General features: G+C 45.7%; 1 protein-coding gene across 2 annotated transcripts in view; it reads left to right on the forward strand.

The window, feature by feature from the left end:
• ATP7B (ATPase copper transporting beta) overlaps positions 1 to 20516 on the forward strand; it is a 29462-nt gene extending 8946 nt beyond the window's left edge. Inside the window, exons 5-20 of one of the 2 annotated variants that reach the window (XM_056856043.1) lie at positions 715 to 791; positions 1415 to 1589; positions 1737 to 1970; positions 3995 to 4086; positions 5884 to 6011; positions 7683 to 7837; positions 8531 to 8665; positions 9796 to 9990; positions 11847 to 12032; positions 14382 to 14580; positions 16369 to 16516; positions 17494 to 17656; positions 19069 to 19272; positions 19372 to 19489; positions 19613 to 19715; positions 20249 to 20516. In XM_056856043.1, the coding sequence (XP_056712021.1) occupies positions 715 to 791; positions 1415 to 1589; positions 1737 to 1970; positions 3995 to 4086; positions 5884 to 6011; positions 7683 to 7837; positions 8531 to 8665; positions 9796 to 9990; positions 11847 to 12032; positions 14382 to 14580; positions 16369 to 16516; positions 17494 to 17656; positions 19069 to 19272; positions 19372 to 19489; positions 19613 to 19715; positions 20249 to 20516 (2580 nt within the window). The remainder of the gene's footprint in view (positions 1 to 714; positions 792 to 1414; positions 1590 to 1736; positions 1971 to 3994; positions 4087 to 5883; positions 6012 to 7682; positions 7838 to 8530; positions 8666 to 9795; positions 9991 to 11846; positions 12033 to 14381; positions 14581 to 16368; positions 16517 to 17493; positions 17657 to 19068; positions 19273 to 19371; positions 19490 to 19612; positions 19716 to 20248) is intronic. The other variant, XM_056856044.1, reaches the window with a different exon arrangement.
• The last annotated feature ends 227 nt before the right edge of the window (positions 20517 to 20743 follow it).

Below are 20743 nucleotides of genomic sequence, written 5' to 3' on the forward strand. Positions count from 1 at the left end.
GCCACCCCCAGAGCAGATCCAGGGCTATCGTTTTCTAACTTGCTGTCAAAAAAAGCGTAATTTGTGCGTTTGTGAGGGGGGAAATGGTATGGAAAGTTAATGTGTGTCATCACTTCCCAAAGAGTGTATAGCTACTCGGGTTGCTAGTTCTTGGTTGGGAAATACCTGGAGATTTTTGGGGCGGAGCCTGAGGAGGGCAGGGTTTGAGGAGGGGAGGGAGTTCAATGCCATAGAGTCCAATTGTCAAAGCGGCCATTTTCTCCAGGTGAACTGATCTCTATCGGCTGGAAAGCAGTTATAATAGCCGGAGACCTCCAGTTACTACCTGGAGGTTGGCAACCCTAATAGCTACTGAAGGGAGCACAAGCCAGAGTGGCTATTCTTGCTGCTGACCCAAATATGCATCATGCATGAGTGACAGTACAAAATTTCTTTCTTTCTTTCTTTCTTTCTTTCTTTCTTTCTTTCTTTCTTTCTTTCTTTCTTTCTTTCTTTCTTTCTTTCTTTCTTTCTTTCTTTCTTTCTTTCTTTCTTTTTTTCTTTCTTTCTTTTTCTTTCTTTCTTTTTCTTTCTTTCTTTCTTTCTTTCTTTCTTTCTTTCTTTCTTTCTTTCTTCCTTTCTTCCTTTCTTCCTTCCTTTCTTCCTTTCCTTTCCTTTCCTTTCCTTTCCTTTCCTTTCCTTTCCTTTCCTTTCCTTCCTTTTTTCTTTTTTAAGGGAATTGGTTTTCAAGCATCTTTGGTTAAAAAGGATCCACGAGATCACAGCTTAGATCACAAAGAAGAGATCCAACAGTAAGTATAGCTGTGAATGAGAAAAGATATGGCTGACAGATATTAATAAATAGTTTCCCAGTTTGCTTTATTGTCTATGTGTTTATTGTAAACATTTATTGCCACAAGGCGGCAGACACAAAAAGATTAGAACATTTGAGCAATTAAAATACATTTAAAATTATACAATAGTGCAATTGAACCACATAAACTGCTGTGACCAAGTTTGTCAGTGGTGCTTTTAAATTGGCCAATTCAGTATAAATCGTTCTGAGTTTGGCTATCATTCTGTTTGGCCCTTACGGACCTCCGGGCATCAATACATGTATCTCTCTAAATATATACCGAAGAACCATATTCAGTGTACAACAGTCACTTGGTTCGTATTCAGGAATATTAGGCAGCATTTTATTTGTTTATTTTAAATATTTTGATGCCACCTTTCCACCCGGCTTAGTGTCCCCAAGGGGGCAAACAATCAAAAACATTAAAACAAGCTTTTAAAATCGAACATTTAAAATAACAGTTACACAAACCACATACAGTGTTAAAAGAAACAGTTCAAACTCATACCCAGGAATTTTACCCACTCGGTTTTTAGGGATGGCTGGCCTTCTCACACTGTGGGTTCACTGCCTTTTCAGATGGAGGAAATCGTTCTTATGCAGCCTGGTGTTTGGTATCCCTGTTTTGATCTTAATGATTTACATGCTAATACCTGATGGCCAGCAGCATGGATCCTCGGTGCTGGAACAAAACCTAATTCCTGGATTATCTATTCTAAACCTTCTCTTCTTTGTCCTTTGCACTTTGGTTCAGGTATGATTTGAGAGTATTTTCTTTCCTTTTTAATAACCTCCTGTTGCATAATGGGCTATAATCACAGTGTTTACACTAAGATAACAGAATGGCCTTATAGCCAGAGTTGTTGGCGGGGAGTTGAAACTTATTATTTTGCCTTGACAGTTCCTTGGCGGATGGTACTTCTACGTCCAAGCCTATAAGTCTTTGAAGCACAGGATGGCCAATATGGACGTCCTCATAGTGCTGGCCACAACTGTTGCTTATGCTTACTCCTGTGCTATTTTACTGGTCGCCATGGCGGAACAGGCAGAGCAAAGCCCCCTCACCTTTTTTGACACCCCTCCGATGCTGTTTGTGTTCATTTCTCTCGGTCGGTGGCTGGAACACATAGCAAAGGTAATGAATGCATCTTGCAGCTAAATGCTTTAAGGTGTTGGAAGGGACTAAATAGGAAGCATCCAGTCCAACCCTCTGCCCTACAGAAGGAAACCTATATTGAAAAGATCCTTTCCTCCCTGTCCTCTTCTTGAAAATCTCCATGGAATACAAACCCCCCAACTTCCTTAGCAAGTTTGTAATTTGACTGTTAAATTGCACTGTCTTCCTTGAAACTCTGGTATATGTGGGGGGCAGGCATCTGTGCCGGCATGATTGAAAATGTTTCAAGAGGAACAAATGGTTGACCATTGCACAGATGGTGATATTAATGCAAACAAGCGCAGATCTCAATCTAGGCTTAATTTTGGGACTTTGCTGTTGTGGCTGCTTCATTCAGGAGGAGCAGGTTGCAACCTTTCCCTCCTTTGTCCTGCTCCCTGGGGCAATATATATCCTTTTGAACATACATTTGGCTTCCTGCTAGTCCAGGACATGTTAAGTAGTCCGCTGGTCAAGCACCTGAATGGATCTACGTCTCTTTTAGTACTAGGCATCATTAGCTGCCTAGAGTCTGAGAAGATAAGGCATTTATCTTTTGAGACAAGAGTGTCCCGATCCCATGTAGATTTATTGTGAGGAAGCACTTAGATTTAAAGCCACTGATTCTTGCCTTGCTCCCCTTGAACGTGGTCACCTTCTCTTAAACTTCCTTTGTTCCTTCTGCCTCTTTCCCATAACTTGCATTTTGTCCTCCCCATAGGCCGATTTCCATCATGTTGGCCTTTTTTTGGAAATGTTTGGAATGTCCTGTTTGTTTTTAACATGTTTCAGTTTGTTCAGTGCCCAGTGGACTGGCACTATTTATCTATTTCAGGGGTCCCCAACATGGTGCCTGTGTGCGCCATGGTGCCTGCTGCCAACTTTCTTGGCACCCACCAAGTGTTTTTTAAAAGTGGGCGGTACCAGGTCAGGCTTTTACCCACAAGGCTTCTCATTGGCCTTTGGATATTCAGTTGGCTGTGCAGATTTTTAAAGAAATCTTTCTTTCACACCAGCTGCTACCACAACACAAAGATCTTCACTACATGACTGAAGGTAAACCATGCTGAATTCCAAAGGTGCCCACAGGCTCAAAAAGGTTGGGGACCCCTGATCTAGTGGCTTTATGTATAGCCCGCCTTTCTCACTGAGATTCATGGCAAATTACACAGTGTAAGTCAGTGCAACCAATAGGATGAGACATCTAATAAGCAATGTAGTAGGGCTGGGATTGCAGAAATCTGAACAAAGCATGAGAATTAAACAAGCAGTAAATGATATTACATAGGTAGGAATACAATGTACTGAGAACAAGATAACGTATATACCAAGAGATAGCACATACCACACACAGTAGTAAAGTCCACAGGCCTGTTCCCTTCCTTGAAACATCTTCTGAACCATTCCGTGATGATTAAAGCCCTATTACTTTCATTAAAATGCCTTCCTGAACAATATGAATTAAAATGGCATCGGACAACACTGTCTTTGACACTCACAGCAATGACAACCTTGACTCTTAATCCTCTGACCCCCTACATTGATTGGGTAATGCCAGTTTTAAGGTACTAGTGCATTTTGTTTTTAGTGTGAAATATCTTACTGTTCTTGGTAGAAAATCTGCAAATTGTACTATGCCAATAAAGGTATTTGAATTTGAACTTGAATCTGGTAGAAAATCAGAATATTGTGAAGTTTGTAGGAAGTGTTAGATCAGGGCTGTCAAACGAAAGGCCCGCAGGCTGGATCCGGCCCTTTATGAGCTCTTATTCTGCCCAAAAGCCAGCCAATGCATCCACCACCACCCCAACTCTCGATTTGGGGTGGCGAGTCATGGTCTGGCCCGATGAAATGACATTTATGTCACATCTGGCCCTCGTAACAATTGAGTTCGATATCCGTGTGTTAAACCATTGACATTTTTAGAGGATGTGGGGCTCAATGGGAAAGGGAATCAATGTGCCAGGGATGTTTCAGGCACTTTTTTTTTTTTTTTTTGATAGAGTAAAACATCGGAGGCGCTTGCCAAATTAATATCTCTTCAGGCGACAGAAGCCGTTGTAGTGACTCTTGGACCTGACAACTGTGTGATCAGGTATGTCCGTGGCAAAAGTATTTTTCAAACATGAAAGCTTTTCCAATATTGTGGAAATCCAGTTTAGTGATAAATGATATGTGGTGGATGAGACTGACTTTAAAGGGGACAGAGCTGCTGTCTTATAGTGCATCTTTTTTTGTGTGCATGCACGCGGCTTTTGTTTTTAAGCAGTGGCTGCAGGGAGTGAATACATGAATGAGATTCCTGGGTTGCACCCTGTCTCTCCAGTAAGCTGAGTGCAGGGTGTTCCAGTGACCCCAAAGAGTCTGCAGCAGGACATTGTCCTGGAAATAAGCCCCACTGAGTGCACTGGGCCTTACATCTGAGTTGACCTGGTTAGGCTTGCTGCCTTCCTCTGGCAGAAGAGGCTGTTTGTCTTGGTTGAGTGGAGTGATAGGGTACAATCCCTCCACCCCTCATTTCATACTAAAAGTGCTAAATTCTGGGGCAAGAAAATCCAAAATTTAGGCAAGCTTTTATAGGTTGTAGAGAAGAAGAGTTGGTTTTTATATCCCAATTTTCTCTAATGTTAAGAAGTCTCAAACCGGCTTACAATCGCCCTTTCTTCCCCTCCCCATGACAGGCACCTTGTGAGGTAGGTGGGGTTGAGAGAAGATCTGGGAGAACTGTGACTAGCTCAAGGTCACCTAGCAGGCTTCATGTGGAGGAGTGGGGAAACCAACCTGGTTCTCCAGCTAAGAGTCCACTGCTCTTAACCACTACATCACGCTGGCTCTCATGAGACGCTGAGGCTCAGTCGTAGATCACATGTTTTGCATGCTATGTGTCCTGACTTCAGACTCCAGTGTCTCCAATGACAGGATTGCAGGCTTAGATGGTGGGAAAGACCTTATTCTGCTTGAGATCCTGAAGAGCTGCTGTCAGTCAGGGGAGACAATATTGATCTAGACTCGAGAGAGAATGATTAGGCTCTATACAAGGCAGCATAAGTAGAGTGCTGTTTGTGTTTTTTTAATTTAATGGTGGGGCTTGCTTATGTCAGAAGAAGTTGGAACATTCCAGGTGGGGCAATAAATGTTTCACAGCCAGACCAATGCAAGTGGTCTGGGATCCAGGTATTGGCTGGTTTCATGAGCCATTTCAAATATTGCCTCCCAATTTTTCCCACCAAAGAATGTTTAAAAAATAGGATTTTTGATAAATTACTAAATAGTGTGTTTAGGGGTTGCTACTTTTTGTTTCAGATTTTAGTCCCTAATCCATATGATTAATGTTATATATATAAAATATTTCTATCCCATGTACTTAGCAGACATGCACTAGAGATAGTTTCAAAATAAACAGCTGCCAGCCACAAGGCTATTGATAAGTGAAATCGGCAACACACTTCCACGAACCTCCACGGCATAAATACAGTAAAAATCCACAGAGCAACCAGGGTAAAATAAATAGTTAATCCAGGTGAAGGGGAGAAAGAAGTGTGGAGGGGGTGAAGTTAATAGAAAACCAAGGCAGCAACGTCAAATCAACCTGAAGCATGAGAGAAGAGAAATGTTTACCAACAGAGCCTAAAACTCATGTTATGGTCTTTGTCTGTTTACCTCACTATTGCCTGGCTGTATTGAGTCTCTTAGTCCATTGCAGAAGTTTAAGGAACCAACTGGATGTGCACTGTACTGAACTTTGTGTACTAAACATGCATGTACACGCACACATACGACACACACTGTGCTTTAGTATTTGCAGGGGATCCATCCCAATTAAGATAGTGTGCAACTCCTCTTCTCTTAATGATTTGTATCATTGGGTCTTACCCCTGTGACTTCTTTGCAGGGAAGACCAAGTACCTGTCGAGCTGGTTCAGCGAGGAGACATCGTCAAGGTGGTACCTGGTGGAAAATTTCCAGTTGATGGGAAAGTGATTGAAGGCAGCTCTATGGCGGATGAATCCCTAATTACTGGTAATTTTTGTATGCTTCAATGACATCCTGATGCTATTTTTCCATATATAGGCCTTTGCAAACACGTGATTGCTGATGCAAAGAACTGTTGCTATGCTTGTTCAGAGAGAGCCAAAATAGATAAGGTAATGACTTGTCTCCTGCTATGCAGTTCCAAAGATTTAAGGGCACTTGTTTTCTTAATATGCGGAGGTGATTTATGCTGGTTGTATGTCCCCCTGTGGCTCAATGCTAACTTTCCAAATGTAGTTTTGGAGTATCGTGCAAGTAGCATAGTGGGGCGTGCAGTTGGATGGGGAAATCTACAGTAATTGCCACCCCCTTTTAAGAAAATGAAAGTGATATTAAACCTTTAGGATGTGGCTGGATACAGATTATTACTTTTTAACTGAATTAACATCTGTTGATAAAAATCTACAGGAGGCACAGAAGTCTTTTGCCCTTAAGAATGTGGCAAATTCTCTGCATTCTTGTGATTGGACAGCAGAGGTGCAGGCAAATGCTTGTCAGTAGCCTGGGACCCCGATCTGAAATATTTGCTTTGCAATGTGTGTCTTCATTCTTGGAACCAGGAATAAGAAGAACTGTAAATCCTTGGAAAATAAAACCATGCCAGAATTGCAAGTGTGACACTGGAGGGAGGTTCCAGAAACAGCAACGATCAGTTCTCCCAAACACAATCTGGTCAGAATGTGATGATGCAAAATTGACTGACATGTATCCTATCACTAGACTTGGCAAAATTTGAAGCTTTCCTCTAGTCTAACCTAAGGAGCTTGCTTCCAGCCAAAGAAGCCTTCCTCCAGTTTAGGCGGCCCTTCCCTCCAGCCTAGGGTTGCCAACCTCCAGGTAGCAGCTGGAGATCTCCTGCTATTGCAACTGATCTCCAGCCGATAGAGATCAGTTCACCTGGAGAAAATGGCTGCTTTGGCACTTGGACTCTGTGGCATTGAAGTCCCCTCCCCTCCCCAAGCCCCACCCCCTCAGGCTCTGCCCCAAAAACCTCCAGGTATTTCCCAACCTGAAGCTGGCAACCCTACTCCAGCCTAAGGTAGAACACATGCCACCGTGTCCTGACAACAATTATGGGTGAAATCAAGCAGACCTTGAAAACCACTAAGGCAGATAGCATCACAAAATGACTCTTGAAAAGAACGCTTCTCTGTATGTGTGTGTGTGTGTGTGTGTGTACATGCATGCACACACATTTCTCCTCTTGCTGACATGATCCATATGTTTTAAAGGAAATGTGTACAAGCTTCTTTTTAAGGTGTTCCTAGAATTTCAAATGCACAGCTGAGCAAAATTATCGAAGCAATTAAGTGAGTCGGCTTTAGAGGCAATGATGGTTCTATAACCTCTCCCTGTATCAAGGATTTTGTTTAGCTGCCTGAGTTTCTTGGTTGCTGAGAAGCACTGCTAGGTTGCCATGGGGAAGCAAAGTAGGAAGAAAGGAAAACCAGTGAGGTTCATTGTTGCTGGTTTATTCTCGCCTGAGAGCACATTCATCTCCTTTCCCCCTTGATCTGGGGCACCTTGGTTCCCTGACAATAGGCTTTTAATTTTATCAAATTTTGAACTAAAATTCCAATATGCCTCTTTCTTGGTAGGGGCCAGTAAATGAGGGAGATGTTGGTATTAAACGGATACTGATGGGCTTATTTTTTATAGGGGAAGCCATGCCAGTCACTAAGAAACCCGGCAGCACTGTAATTGCAGGCTCTCTCAATGCCCATGGCTCAGTGCTTGTCAATGCGACTCATGTTGGCTCTGATACTACCCTGGCCCAGATTGTGAAACTGGTCGAAGAAGCTCAAATGTCAAAGGTAAAGGGGCTTTAAGCCTTGGGCTTTTGGCTGTCGAATCGGTGTGTTCACCCCAACAGTGCTAGCCAGAAGAAGAAGAAGAGTTGGTTTTTATATGCCGACTTTCTCTACCGCTTAAGGGAGAATCAAACCGGCTTATAGTCACCTTCCCTTCCCCTCCCCACAACAGACACCCTGTGAGGTAGGTGGGGCTGAGAGTGTGTGACTAGCCCAAGGTCATCCAGCTGGCTTCATGTGTAGGAGCGGGGAAACAAATCCAGTTCACCAGAATTAGCCTCCGCCGCTCATGTGAAGGAACGGGGAATCAATCCAGGTTCTCCAGATCAGAGTCCACCTCTTCACTGGGACTACAGACAATGGCAAGGCGAAGCATTCCTTTCTCCATCCCTGACTGGCATGCTGCTGCCCCTGCTATCTGCAAGATTGAGGCAGAGCCAAACAAACAGGCCCACTGTCCTCGAGTTTGGTTTGGCAAACACCGCAAGGTGGGTTAACCTTTGGCTAATTGGCAAGTGCCAGGCAGCAGATTTGGTGGGAGATGCTTCTCTGTGGGGAAATCTGGGCTGGGAACTGGTGCGTCATAACACAGTGATGTTTGTAAAGGAAGGCAGGCTTTGAGACAGAAGGTCATGTGTCTCTTTGTTAAATTTTTATGCCCAGGTATAAAGATCTGCTTGTTTCTGAATTTTTCAGGCACCCATCCAGCAACTGGCTGACAAATTTAGTGGGTATTTTGTCCCTTTTATCATCATAATTTCTACTGCAACTCTGATAGCATGGATTGTGATTGGATTTCTACACTTCGATATTGTGCTGAAATACTTTCCTGTAAGTATGGCGTTGATAGGGCCACTATGGTATCATGGTTAGAATGTCTGGTTAAGGTTTGGGAGACCCCTGAGTTCAAATCCCCACTTTGCCATGGAAGCTCACAGGGTAACCATGGGCCAGTTATCTTCTCTCAGCCTAATCTACCTTACAAGGTGGTGTGTGAACCAGCAGCCTCTCACCCGGGTCCTGAATGCTGACCACAGCCCCTTCAGACTCCAGGTGGACAAGGTGTGGTTCGTTTAATAATAAGACTGAGAGCTTTTCCTTCGCAAGGTTTCATCTCTCCAGGCTTTGGTTCATTTTTGGAGAGTTGGACTCACCAACAAGAACAGCTTCACTCATTAGCTTTATAAAAATCAAAGTTTATTTTAAAGAGAATCGAACAACAACAACAAAAGAATGCTCTCAGTTTTCAATAGGCAGAAAAAACTATCCCCTTCACTAGACCCAGCGTGGTGTAGTGGTTAAGAGTGGTGGTTTGGAGCGGTGGAGTCTGGAGAACCGGGTTTGATTCCCCATTCTTCCACCTGAGCGGCGGACACTAATCTGGTGAACTGGATTTGTTTCCCCACTCCTGTACATGAAGCCAGCTGGGTGACCTTGGGCTAGCCACAGCTCTCTTAGAGCTCTCAGACTTGCCTACCTCACAGGGTGTCTGTTGTGGGGAGGGGAAGGGAAGGTGATTGTAAGCTGGTTTGATTCTTCCTTAAGTGGTAGAGAAAGTTGGCATATAAAAACCAACTCCTACTCCTACTCCTCCTTGTCTGTCAAAAGGAAAAAAAAGGAGTTGTCCTACCAAAACAAAGCTAATGCCTTAAAACCCACCCCCACCAATCAGCACATGCAGTTGTAGAATCAGTCCTTCCTGCATACCTTTCCCTGTGAGGTCCACAAGGTAATGCAACTTAAAGTATTAAAGCCAGAACAGGGCTGAATAAACGTGTAATACTTCCAAACAGGTGGTTGTGAGGATATTTTAAGGCCTGTCTCCTTCCATATGTCCCTGTGCGCCAGCATCAATGACAATTAAGCGTGTCTGTCTGCTTATTGCAAATGCTTTACTGTCTTTTAATGCCGCTAGATTTCCCTGGCGAGCAAAACCCATTTTCTTCTCCTTTCCCTTCCAGCAATACAGTAAACACATTTCAAAAGCAGAAGTCGTCGTGCGGTTTGCCTTCCAGACCTCCATCACCGTCCTGTGCATCGCCTGCCCCTGCTCCCTGGGGCTGGCGACCCCAACGGCCGTGATGGTGAGCACGGGAGTCGCTGCGCAGAATGGGATTCTCATCAAAGGTGGAAAGCCTCTAGAAATGGCGCACAAGGTTAATACTGTCGCTGCTCATCCGTGCCTGGGGCTACTATTAAATTTCCAGTCTGGGATTCGATAGCATTTTTTTTTATCACACATGCATTTCTTGAGATTGGATTTGACTAAACTGCTAGGAAGCAGAGGACCTCCCCAGAGATTCAGAGGGCAGGGTGGTTCTGCTGCTACCTCCTGGTTGGAAGGCGGGGTTGCTCACCCAGGCCAGCCGTGGCTTTGGGCTAGGAAGCACTGTTGTTGTTGGATTCTCTGGAGGATTCTCTTTTCCTCAGCCTATTTTGTTGGCGCAGTAATTAACACAGCAAAGGTGCATAACTTAATTGTCGTGTAAATAAAGCTTTATTCAGGAACTAACATACTCAGTTGCGAAGAGGAGAGGCAGCAATAGTATCCTGACTACATCACTAGCTGAGAGAGAGAGGCTAAGTGTAGAATTTCCGAGAAGAAGCAGGATATTGTGCTGCCCTCACTGTCCTATCTAATTGTCTTCTTGCTGCCCCCTGCAAGGTCTTCTTCTCTTCTTCTCTGTTCGCCAGACATTGGCTGTTACAGCACTTGTATTCCCAGCGATGTATTAAGAGTTTGAAAACATTATAAAAAATACTGCTCGCACTTTGTTTGGCCCCTTTAGCTGTGAAGACGTCTTCTAACCATTTATAAGCCGTGGTATCCAAAAACCCTTTGAAAATGTTATAAAAAACATTGCTTTAAAACTCTTAATACATCGCTGGGTATACAAAGTGCGGTAACCCCCATTGCTTATTCTAACGTGTTTTACTTTACATTTGACTCCTTCCTGGTTTTTTCTTCCATTAGTGTGAGGGAGCCTTGACCTGGATAGCTCAGGCTAGCCTGATCTTGTTAGATTATTCGCATGGGAGACCACCAAGGAATACCAGGGTCACTGTGCAGAGGCAGGCAATGGAAACCACCTCTGAACATCTCTTGCCTTGAAAGCCCTACGGGGTTACCATAAGTTGGCTGTGACTTAATGACAAAAAACAAAACAAAAGCAACTAGCCAGTCGTGAACTTCGCTTTTGGGAACCTTGAAGGGCAGCTGAAATAACCAGTTTTTTTGTGGCACCTCAATGACAAAACACCATTCTATTCCAAGATAAACTTTAATGGACCAGAACCTGCTTTTTCAGAGGCTATGAATGGATCCTCCCCCGCCCCCCACTTCCCCGCTTCCCCGCATCACTCTTAACCACTACACCGCGCTGGCTCTAGCCATGTTTTTTAGCTATTATTGTAAGCTGCACTGAACTACAAGGAAGGACGAGATATAAACGTTGTAATAAATACAACTAACATGGAGAAGGGGAGAATTATGTATATTGCTCTAGCCATGCTGGCTCTCTGAAACTATCTTCAAGTCAGTCAGGTTTCTCTGTCTGAATATTGTCGAAGGCTTTCACGATCAGAGTTCATTGGTTCTTGTAGGTTATCCGGGCTGTGTAACCGTGGTCTTGGTATTTTCTTTCCTGACGTTTCGCCAGCAGCTGTGGCAGGCATCTTCAGAGGAGTAACACTGAAGGACAGTGTCACTGTCCTTCAGTGTTACTCCTCTGAAGATGCCTGCCACAGCTGCTGGCGAAACGTCAGGAAAGAAAATACCAAGACCACGGTTACACAGCCCGGATAACCTACAAGAACCGATTTCTCTGTCTAGTTTTGTGCAATGGTGTTATTATTGTTTCTGGTCATTCCTGATACAATTAACCGAGTTCTCAGTCTTGTGTAAATGTATGCTTATTTAGAACAGGCAGAAGCTAATGAGCAGCAGTGACCAGAGATGCTTCAAGGCGCCGAGGAGGATTAGGGCCATCACCGCTGCTTTTGTTTCTTGCAGGTCAATACTGTGATGTTTGATAAAACAGGGACGATCACCCACGGGGTTCCCCAAGTCATGAGAGTCCTCTTGCTAGGCGATGCTGCAGCTACGCTATCTCGGAAGAAGATCCTTGTTGTTGTTGGCACGGCGGAAGCCAGCAGCGAGCATCCCTTAGGGGTGGCTGTCACTAGATACTGCAAAGAGGTACCTCTCAAGCGACATTTAATTTTATATATTAAATATATATATATATATATAGAGAGAGAGAGATTGATAGATAGATTGATTGATAGATTGATACGGTCTGTTCGACCAGTCAAAAGTTAATACATAAAATTATCTGACTTAATAAAACTGTAAAACTAGTATAAATTACAAAATTAGATAAAAGACTAATGATGTTAAAATGTAGGATATTAAAACAAATCACCAGATTTAATTGGTTCTTGTAGGTTATCCGGGCTGTGTAACCGTGGTCTTGGTATTTTCTTTCCTGACGTTTCGCCAGCAGCTGTGGCAGGCATCTTCAGAGGAGTAACACTGAAGGACAGTGTCTCTCCTCTCCTCAGTGTTACTCCTCTGAAGATGCCTGCCACAGCTGCTGGCGAAACGTCAGGAAAGAAAATACCAAGACCACGGTTACACAGCCCGGATAACTTACAAGAACCAATTAACTCTGACCGTGAAAGCCTTCGACAACACCAGATTTAACTTAACAACTTAATATTTCTAAAAGTATAGCCCGGTTTAGGTAATTTTTTCCATTCTATTTTTGCGGATTTTAATTGCAATGGCACAGAATTTGGCAGTTGGGAGCGAAAAGTGTGGTGTTTCACCCATCAGGAGCCTCTTAGTCAGGAATTCTACTGGCTTATCGGTGAATTCACTGATCAGGGGAGCAATGAATCTAATACGGGCCTCATGATAGAATGAACAGCTAAACAGTACATGCTGGGTGGTTTCGATGTCTCCTGACCTGCAGGGGCATAGCCTTTCTGATCTTGGAGTCTTCTTGTATTTTCCTTCTAGGACAGCCGAAGGCAGGGCATGACATCTTGCTAGAGTGTAGGCCTTCCTATAGTTGATAAATTCCAAATGGGAGAAATATAAGCGACATTTAATTAGAGTTCAGATCGGGAAGGTGAAAAAATCTACACTTGTCTGTTACCATCTGCATCCTGTTTCTTAGCCCATGCTGAGCTTCTGGGGCAAACGCTCCCACAACACTCAGCACGGTTAAGGGGTGGAGGAAATGTGTCGTCTCCTCGCAACGATCCCTGGGATCCCTCTGTGAAATCTGACTTCAAGAAGAAGCTGGTCCCTGCAGCTAATTCCGCTTCTTCAAAGAGCTGAAGGATGGGAGGAACGGGAAAGACTGCCTTCTCTCCTTCTCCCCTTCCTCCACCTCCTCGGGGCATGAGTCCAAAGGATCGGCACCTTTTTTGAAGCCGCTTCCCTATATTGCCCATCCAGGTTGGTGGGTATTTCACAAATTTAAAATAAAGCAATGACAATAAATATTTCCTGCATCGAAAGACTTCTCTTGCATCAAGAAACTCTTAAACAGCTGCAAGTACCATCCTCAAGTACTTGAAGGGATGTCATATATAGAAGGTGGTGCCGAGTTGTTTTCTGTTGCCCTAGAAGGTCGGGGCCCTGACCTGGATGGCCCAGGCTAGCCTGATCTCATCAGATCTCAGAAGCTAAGCAGGGTCAGCCCTAGTTAGTATTTGGATGGGAGACCACCGAGGAATACCAGGGTTGCTGTGCAGAGGAAGGCACTGGCAAACCACCTCTGTTAGTCTCTTGCCATGAAAACCCCAAAAAGGGGGCGCCATAAGTCGGCTGTGACTTGACGGCACATTACACACACACACAGAAGGTCAGGCCAGAACCAATGGGCTGAAATTAAATCAAAAGAGTTTTCGGCTAAACATTAAGAAGAACTTTCTGACAGTGCGGTCCCTCAGTGGAACAGGCTTCCTCAGGAGGTGGTGGGCTCTGGAGGTTTTTAAGCAGAGGCTAGATGGCCATCTGTTAGCAATGCTGATTCTGTTAACTTAGGCAGATCATGAGAGGGAGGGCAGGAAGGGTTGCAACAGTGCTTGGCTCTCGTGGCCCTTTCTTACATGCCCAAGGTAATGCTGGTTGCCACTTTGTGGTTAAGAAGCAATTTTCCTCCAAGCCAAATTGGCCAAGGGTCCTAGAGGATTTTTTGGCCATCTTCTGGACATGGAGCAGGGGTCACTGTGGGTATGGGGGAGAGGTAGTTTTGAATTTCCTATATTATGCCGGGGGGGGTGGACTAGATGACCCTGGTGGTCCCTTCCAACTCTGTTATTCTTTGATTCTAAGGAATTCCTCATTCTCAGAAAGGTCAGAAAGGACTTTCTCCTTCTCCTGCCTCTTAATTTACAAACTGGGTTTTAACCCTGAATGTAAACTAGATTTTGTGGTCAAACAAATTGAAAAGTTAGTGCTAGGAACTTTTAAGCTAATTTTCCTGTTGTAGGAAAGGGGGGGAATGAGAGTTTTTCAATGTGGATTTTTCAGGAGCTCGGCACAGACATCCTGGGGTATTGTCAAGACTTCCAGTCAGTTCCTGGCTGTGGAATAAGCTGCAAAGTCAGCAGCGTCGAAGCCGTGCTGGGCGAGACGGAGCAGCATTTGGACAGCCTGAGCCCTCCCCTTGGGGACATTGACAGTATTCCTGCAGACCAGAGTTCACAGACCCCGGTTTCCAAAGTGGGAGGTGAGCTGTAAGTTTACAGCTATCAGTAACTTAGAAAGAGGCTAAATAAGTGGTACCCATGGGTGGTGTATTTTTCTGGATCCCGCTTGCTGCTTCTCCACAGCATCTCTTCCTCCAAGCCGAGAGACAATCCTCGCTTTCCCCCATTTCAGTGGAGTAGGAGGTGCTTCAGAAGAGTCCAAGAGGCATGAACTTTATGTCTGCAGGGAGCATCCATTTGGAAACAGCCGCCTCCATCGTGGGAGGAGGCTTGGCTGGGAATCTCTCGACATTTCATCAAACCTGTCCAATGTTCTGTGATGGGACCAGTGAAAGACAGTCGCGATAGGTCCAAGCACCATCCTTTGGTATCCATTTTGTTGCAGTGCCCACTAACTGTTCTCAGAATGCCAAAAGTGCCCACAGGTTTGACAAGGCTGGGGACCCCCGGGCTAAATGAATTTGTTTGAAACCTTTTTTGCACACTGTCAGTGCATTCCTGAGAGGAATGCCTGTGCCGGGCTTAGGAGGCAACCCAGCGGCGTTGCCTCCTAAGGAGGTTTCGGCACCGCTGAAACCTCTACCCGGCGCCAAAAAACTATGCAAAAAACCATGCAACCCTCATAGGGCTGCACAGGAGATACGCCAGCATAAAGCTGGCGTATCTTGTCAAAAACAAAAAGGGGTGTTCCCGAGCTGAAATGGCTCGGGAGGCCGACTAATGGGAACATCTCCTGGGGTGCTGGAATGCCTCCCGGCTCGCTGTCACGGCCTGTGCCAACAGCCAGAGGCCGGCGGGAGGCTGCAGCAGTGCTGCGGTGGTGGCCTGGGACCAGCGCCTGGGCTTGCATGCCTGCTCTGGGGCCACTCACCCGCCAGTGTGCGCCTTCCGGGCGCTGGTGTTGTGGGCCCCTGTGCCGGCAGAGGCCTTCATTGGCCTCCTAAGGGCTTTGGATCGAGCTGCCGGCGCGGCTTAGGAATGGGCTGTTAAGGTGCAATCCTATGATCCTATGCCAAGTCATTCCATTCTAAGCCCATTAAACTCAATAGACAGAGGTAACACTGCATAGCATTGCATTGTGAGATACCCTAAATCTATTAAGCAGTTTACATTTTAGCTCCTAGCACAGTTTTTATTAAATGCCTTCAGGATGACTGTATCTAGAAGTGAAGTGGGTAGGCTTTGCTAGTCACAAAAACAACAAAACCAAACTACCCACAGACAAGGAAGGGGTTTCTTCAAGAGAACCAGTGTGGTGTAATGGTTAAGAGCTGTGGACTCTGATCTGAAGAACCAGGTTTGATTCCCCACTCCATGCTCCATGACTTTCTCTACCACTTAAAGAAGAATCAGACTGGCTTAAAATCATCTTTCCTTCCCCTCCCCACAACAGACACCCTGTGAGGTCGGTGGGGCTGAGAGCTCTAAGAGAGCTGTGACTAGCCCAAGGTCACCCAGTGTAGGAATGGGGAAACAAATCCAGTTCACCAGATTAGCCTCTGCCGCTCATGTGGAGGAGTGGGGAATCCAATCCGGTTCTCCAGATCAGAGTCCACCACTCCACCGCACTTAACCAGTACACTATGCTGGCTCTCCAGACAAATAGGCGTTCTTGAAATGTGTAGTTGTGTAGCAGGAGTTGCTGTACCTACTGAAAAACACGTGTGCGGAACAGGCTTTGGGCAGGCTGGCACATTGTTCCTGTAACCCTTCCTCTGTGGTTTTTGGAACCTTTTAAAAAGCTCGGTTATCGTCTTTTGAACAACAGCTCCCATTACCTACTCCACTATTACTTCTGTGCCTCACAGATGCAGCAGTCCCCCAGAGCTACTCAGTATTGATCGGCAATCGGGAATGGATGAGAAGGAACGGCTTGCCTATCTCCAATGATGTCCATGAAGCCATGACTGGCCACGAAACGAAAGGACACACAGCTATATTGGTGGCTATAAATGGGTAGCCAACATGCTTAAACACCTTTTTATTGCACGTTCTGTGGCTGACTATAGTCCAGTTAGGCTGCATGTTGAGGGGGTCAGATAGGGTTGCCAACCTCCAGGAACTAGCTGGATATCTCCTGCTATGACAACTGATTTCCAGACGATAGAGATCAGGTCACCTGGAGAAAATGGCCGTTTTGGCAATTGGACTCTATGGCATTGAAGTCCCTCCCCTCCCCAAACCCCACCCTCCTCAGGCTCCGCCTCAAAAACCTCCCGCTGGTTGCAAAGAGGGACCTGGCAATCCTAGGGTCAGAGGATGAGACAGCTGAAAGGTCTGAATGGCCAGAGGTGGACCGGTGAAATCTTACCAGGTTCCAGCGGCCTTTAGATGCTAAGAGGCATTTCCAGCTTGAGAGGCGGCCAGCCGCCACTCGACAGCTTCAGTACTGCAGAAGGACTGGGAACTTTAAGAATTTCTTGAGTATTTCTTTCTCCGCTCCTATGCGAGGAAGCAGGGGAGCTTGAAGGAGCTTTGGAGGCTGGAAGGGGGGTTCCCGTGTGGGAGAAGCAGCGCAGTGGAAGGGAGTGAGAGAAAAGCAAAGAACAGAAAATGGGAATGGTGATTCTTGTAGAAGTTGGTAAGGCCGGGGAAGGGGAAGGGTTTATTACCTGCCACTTTCCAGCCTATCATGTTTGTGGGCCGCTGGTTCACTCCCAGCCATCGGTCAACAGGGGGTGCATCGTATGCATGTCAAAAACATATTCTCGATGACTGTCTTTTTTTCTGAAGATTTGTCAGTCCCTGAGCATTTTCAGTTACTTGGAAAAGCATTTTAAAATAGGGTGCTAGTATTGGGTGTTAGCATAAAGGCTAGTAGATTAGACATCTTTAAGTACCTTTTAGATATATTGTGGTCTTCTTGGGAGGCTGTGAGATTTGGCGATGAATGCAGCATAGGATGGCACTTGTTTTTTAGCCGCTGAATGAAGAGGAGTGTTTCCTTCTGCAGGTATGCTTTGCGGCATGATTGCCATAGCGGACTCTGTCAAGCCGGAGGCTGCTCTGGCTATGCACACCTTACAAAAGATGGGAGTGGACGTGGTGCTTGTGACCGGGGACAACAGGAAGACTGCCAAAGCTATCGCAACTCAGGTACTGACTCACTCTGAATGTAGGCAGATCATGAGCAGGAAAGCAGGAAGGGATGAGCCAGCGCTTGGCTCCTGCGGCCCTTTCTTATATGCCCAGGGTAAAGCTTGTTGGAAGTGAAGGACTTCGCCCTGTCTCTTCCCTCAGACAAGACCAGTGAGTCAGAGAGAGAGAGGGGACAAGACACTGGGGCATCCTTTCTCTGCTGCTCTGAGCTATCTCTTTGATGTGTAGATTGCTACTCTTAGGGAAACTTCCTTCCTTCCTGCTTCTTCACACCTCCATACGCAGGCACTCTCCTCCACCTGCCACCATGAGGGGAGGACACAAGTCCTGGATCTCCCTCCATCCTAGTTAGTTATAGATAGGGAGCTATATTTTACTCTATCCTATCCAGAAATGGATTTCCTACAATAAATGATGTATATTAGTTGAATAGACAAAAAGCTCTGGGCAATTTTGTTCCTGGCACACACAGAGGTTTGGATGGGCTTCTCTGTGCACAATAGCCTTTGTGCGTTTTGCTAAATTAACAATGATTTGGGCATAACAAAGCCCTCAAAATCCAACAAAGCTGATCCCCACTTTGGGGTCAGGAAGGAATTTTCCTCCAGGACAGATTGGCCCAGGGATCCTGGAGGATTTTTGCCTTCCTCTGGGCATAGAGGTGGGAGAGTGGGGGCGGGGAGATAGCTGTGAATTTCCTGCATTGTGCAAGGGGTTGGACTAAATGGCCCTTGGGGTCCCTTCCAGCTCTGTGTTTCTGTGTTTTTCTCTTTGTGGTATTAAATAGATACGTACACACACACATACACACAGCCTTCATTGCTCCGCTGAACAGGAATGCCAACTATTGTTTAGATCATGGAGTCTCTGACAGAATGGCTCGTGCAGGTCCTAGAAAACCTGGGAAAGGATTGTGAAAGATTGTGCTCTCACAAGACTCAAAGACCTAGAAAGCCTCAATCAACAGACCTGCTCTGTCTCTCTGAGCAAAGGAAATTGGAACCAGTTCTGCCTTTAGCTTGGGGTGGGGAAGCAAATTTAATATTTAACAGTGAAAATACGTGTGTGTGAGAGAGAGAGAGACAGAGAAGGATTGATACTGATGTTGAGAGGAGAGAAATAATCCTGGCTCTGGCCAAAGGAAACCAGTTCCAGTGCGGAAAGAGCACCTGTATGCAAACGAGCAGTTAGGCATAACTCGATTATAACTTCGGCGTATCTTCAAAGCGGCCATTAAATAATAAACTATGGCTAGAGGCCTTCTGAAACATTCTAACATGGATAACAGTTCCCGTGGTCTGCAGCGCAGCAGTGTGATTCAGAAGGCGAGAAAGTAATTAGGATAGATTAATTCCCCATTAGGTGGGGCTAAAGTATTGCAGTAACGCAAGATACCTTTCCCCTTCTAGGTTGGTATCCGGAAAGTCTTTGCCGAGGTTCTCCCGTCGCACAAAGTAGCCAAGGTCCAGGAGCTCCAGGTGGCTGGGAAGAAGGTTGCCATGGTCGGAGACGGGGTGAACGACTCCCCGGCTTTGGCCAGAGCTGATGTTGGCATCGCTATTGGGACAGGCACAGATGTTGCCATTGAAGCAGCAGATGTTGTTCTTATTCGTGTGAGTGCGCACCATTTAAAATAGTGTGTTTCCCCACAAACATACCAGGGCTTTTTCAGGAGGATCTTTCCTCTGCTTTGTATTTTCTCCCCTTCACAGAATTGTTTGATGGATGTGGTCGCAAGTATCCATCTCTCCAAGAAGACGGTGAAAAGGATACGATTAAATCTAATTCTAGCTTTAATATACAACCTCCTTGGGATACCCATAGCAGCAGGTAAGCTACAGTGGTCCAGATCATTCACTTAGCTGCTGGGCTGACTTTGTCGTGGGGTCATTTCCAAAGATGACATATTTAAACAAAGGCTTTGGTTTGACCACTTGCCCTCCCTGTCTCTAGGAGTATTTATGCCAATTGGAATTGTGTTACAACCGTGGATGGGGTCAGCAGCCATGGCAGCATCTTCAATCTCGGTATTGCTCTCTTCTCTGCAGCTGAAATGGTAAGTTCTAGGAGAATTCATCCATAAAATCATAGAAACGTAGAGTTGGAAGGGACCACCAAGGTCATCTAGTCCAACCCCCTGCACAGTGCAGGAAATTCACAACTATCTCTCCCCCACACCCCCAGTGACCCCTACTCCATTCCCAGAAGATGGCCAAGATGCCCTCCCTCCCATGATTTGCCTAAAGTCATAGAATCAGTATTGCTGACAGTATTGCTGACATCTTGGCCATCTTCTGGGCATGGAGTGGGGGGGTCACTGTGTGTGTGTGTGGGGGAGGTAGTTGTGAGTTTCCTGCACTGTGCATGGGGTTGGACTAGATGACCCTGGTGGTCCCTTCCAAGTCTATGATTCTATTAAAATGCTGCTCAGGTGGGGAGGGGACCACCAGGAATAGCTGAATGAGGGAGTGTTTCTGATGGAATCCCTGGAAAACTGACTCCCTTCTTAAGTGGCCTTAAAATTGGGCATCTAAATTGCCTAACCTGTTGCCTAATTCAGCGTTCTGAAGCATGGTCTGCTTTCCTTAGCTACAAGAAGCCAGATGTGGAAAGATACGAAGCACAAGCTCAGGGCTCCATGAAGTCGCTGACCCCTTCCCAGGTCAGTGTCCGTATTGGAATGGATGACAGGAGGCGAGACTTGCCCAGATCAGATGCTTGGGATGAGATCAGCCAAGTGTCTCTTTCTTCCCTGACCTCCAGTCGAATGCCAAAGCATATGGGGAGCCTTCTAGAGGACGAAGCAGACCAGTGGTCACTGCTCACCAACAATCAGGATGAAGACCAGTATATTTAAGGAGGCCACGTTCATTCAAGGACACTATAAAGTCCATGCGACTTCTTTGCCTTCTGCCTTTTCCCATTAAGAGCAGCTCAGAGCTCTTGTGTTGGGCGTCTGGAGGATCCGGCGATGCTTTCTGCATTCTGACGGGAATGGCGGATATAGGAGGAGGCAGCATTTGAGCTGATTTTGGTTGCCGAACAGCCTTGTAGTCCCTCGTAATCAAAATGTGGACAGAGAGC

Source organism: Euleptes europaea, chromosome 10, assembly GCF_029931775.1.
Source record: "Euleptes europaea isolate rEulEur1 chromosome 10, rEulEur1.hap1, whole genome shotgun sequence".
NCBI lineage: Eukaryota > Metazoa > Chordata > Lepidosauria > Squamata > Sphaerodactylidae > Euleptes > Euleptes europaea.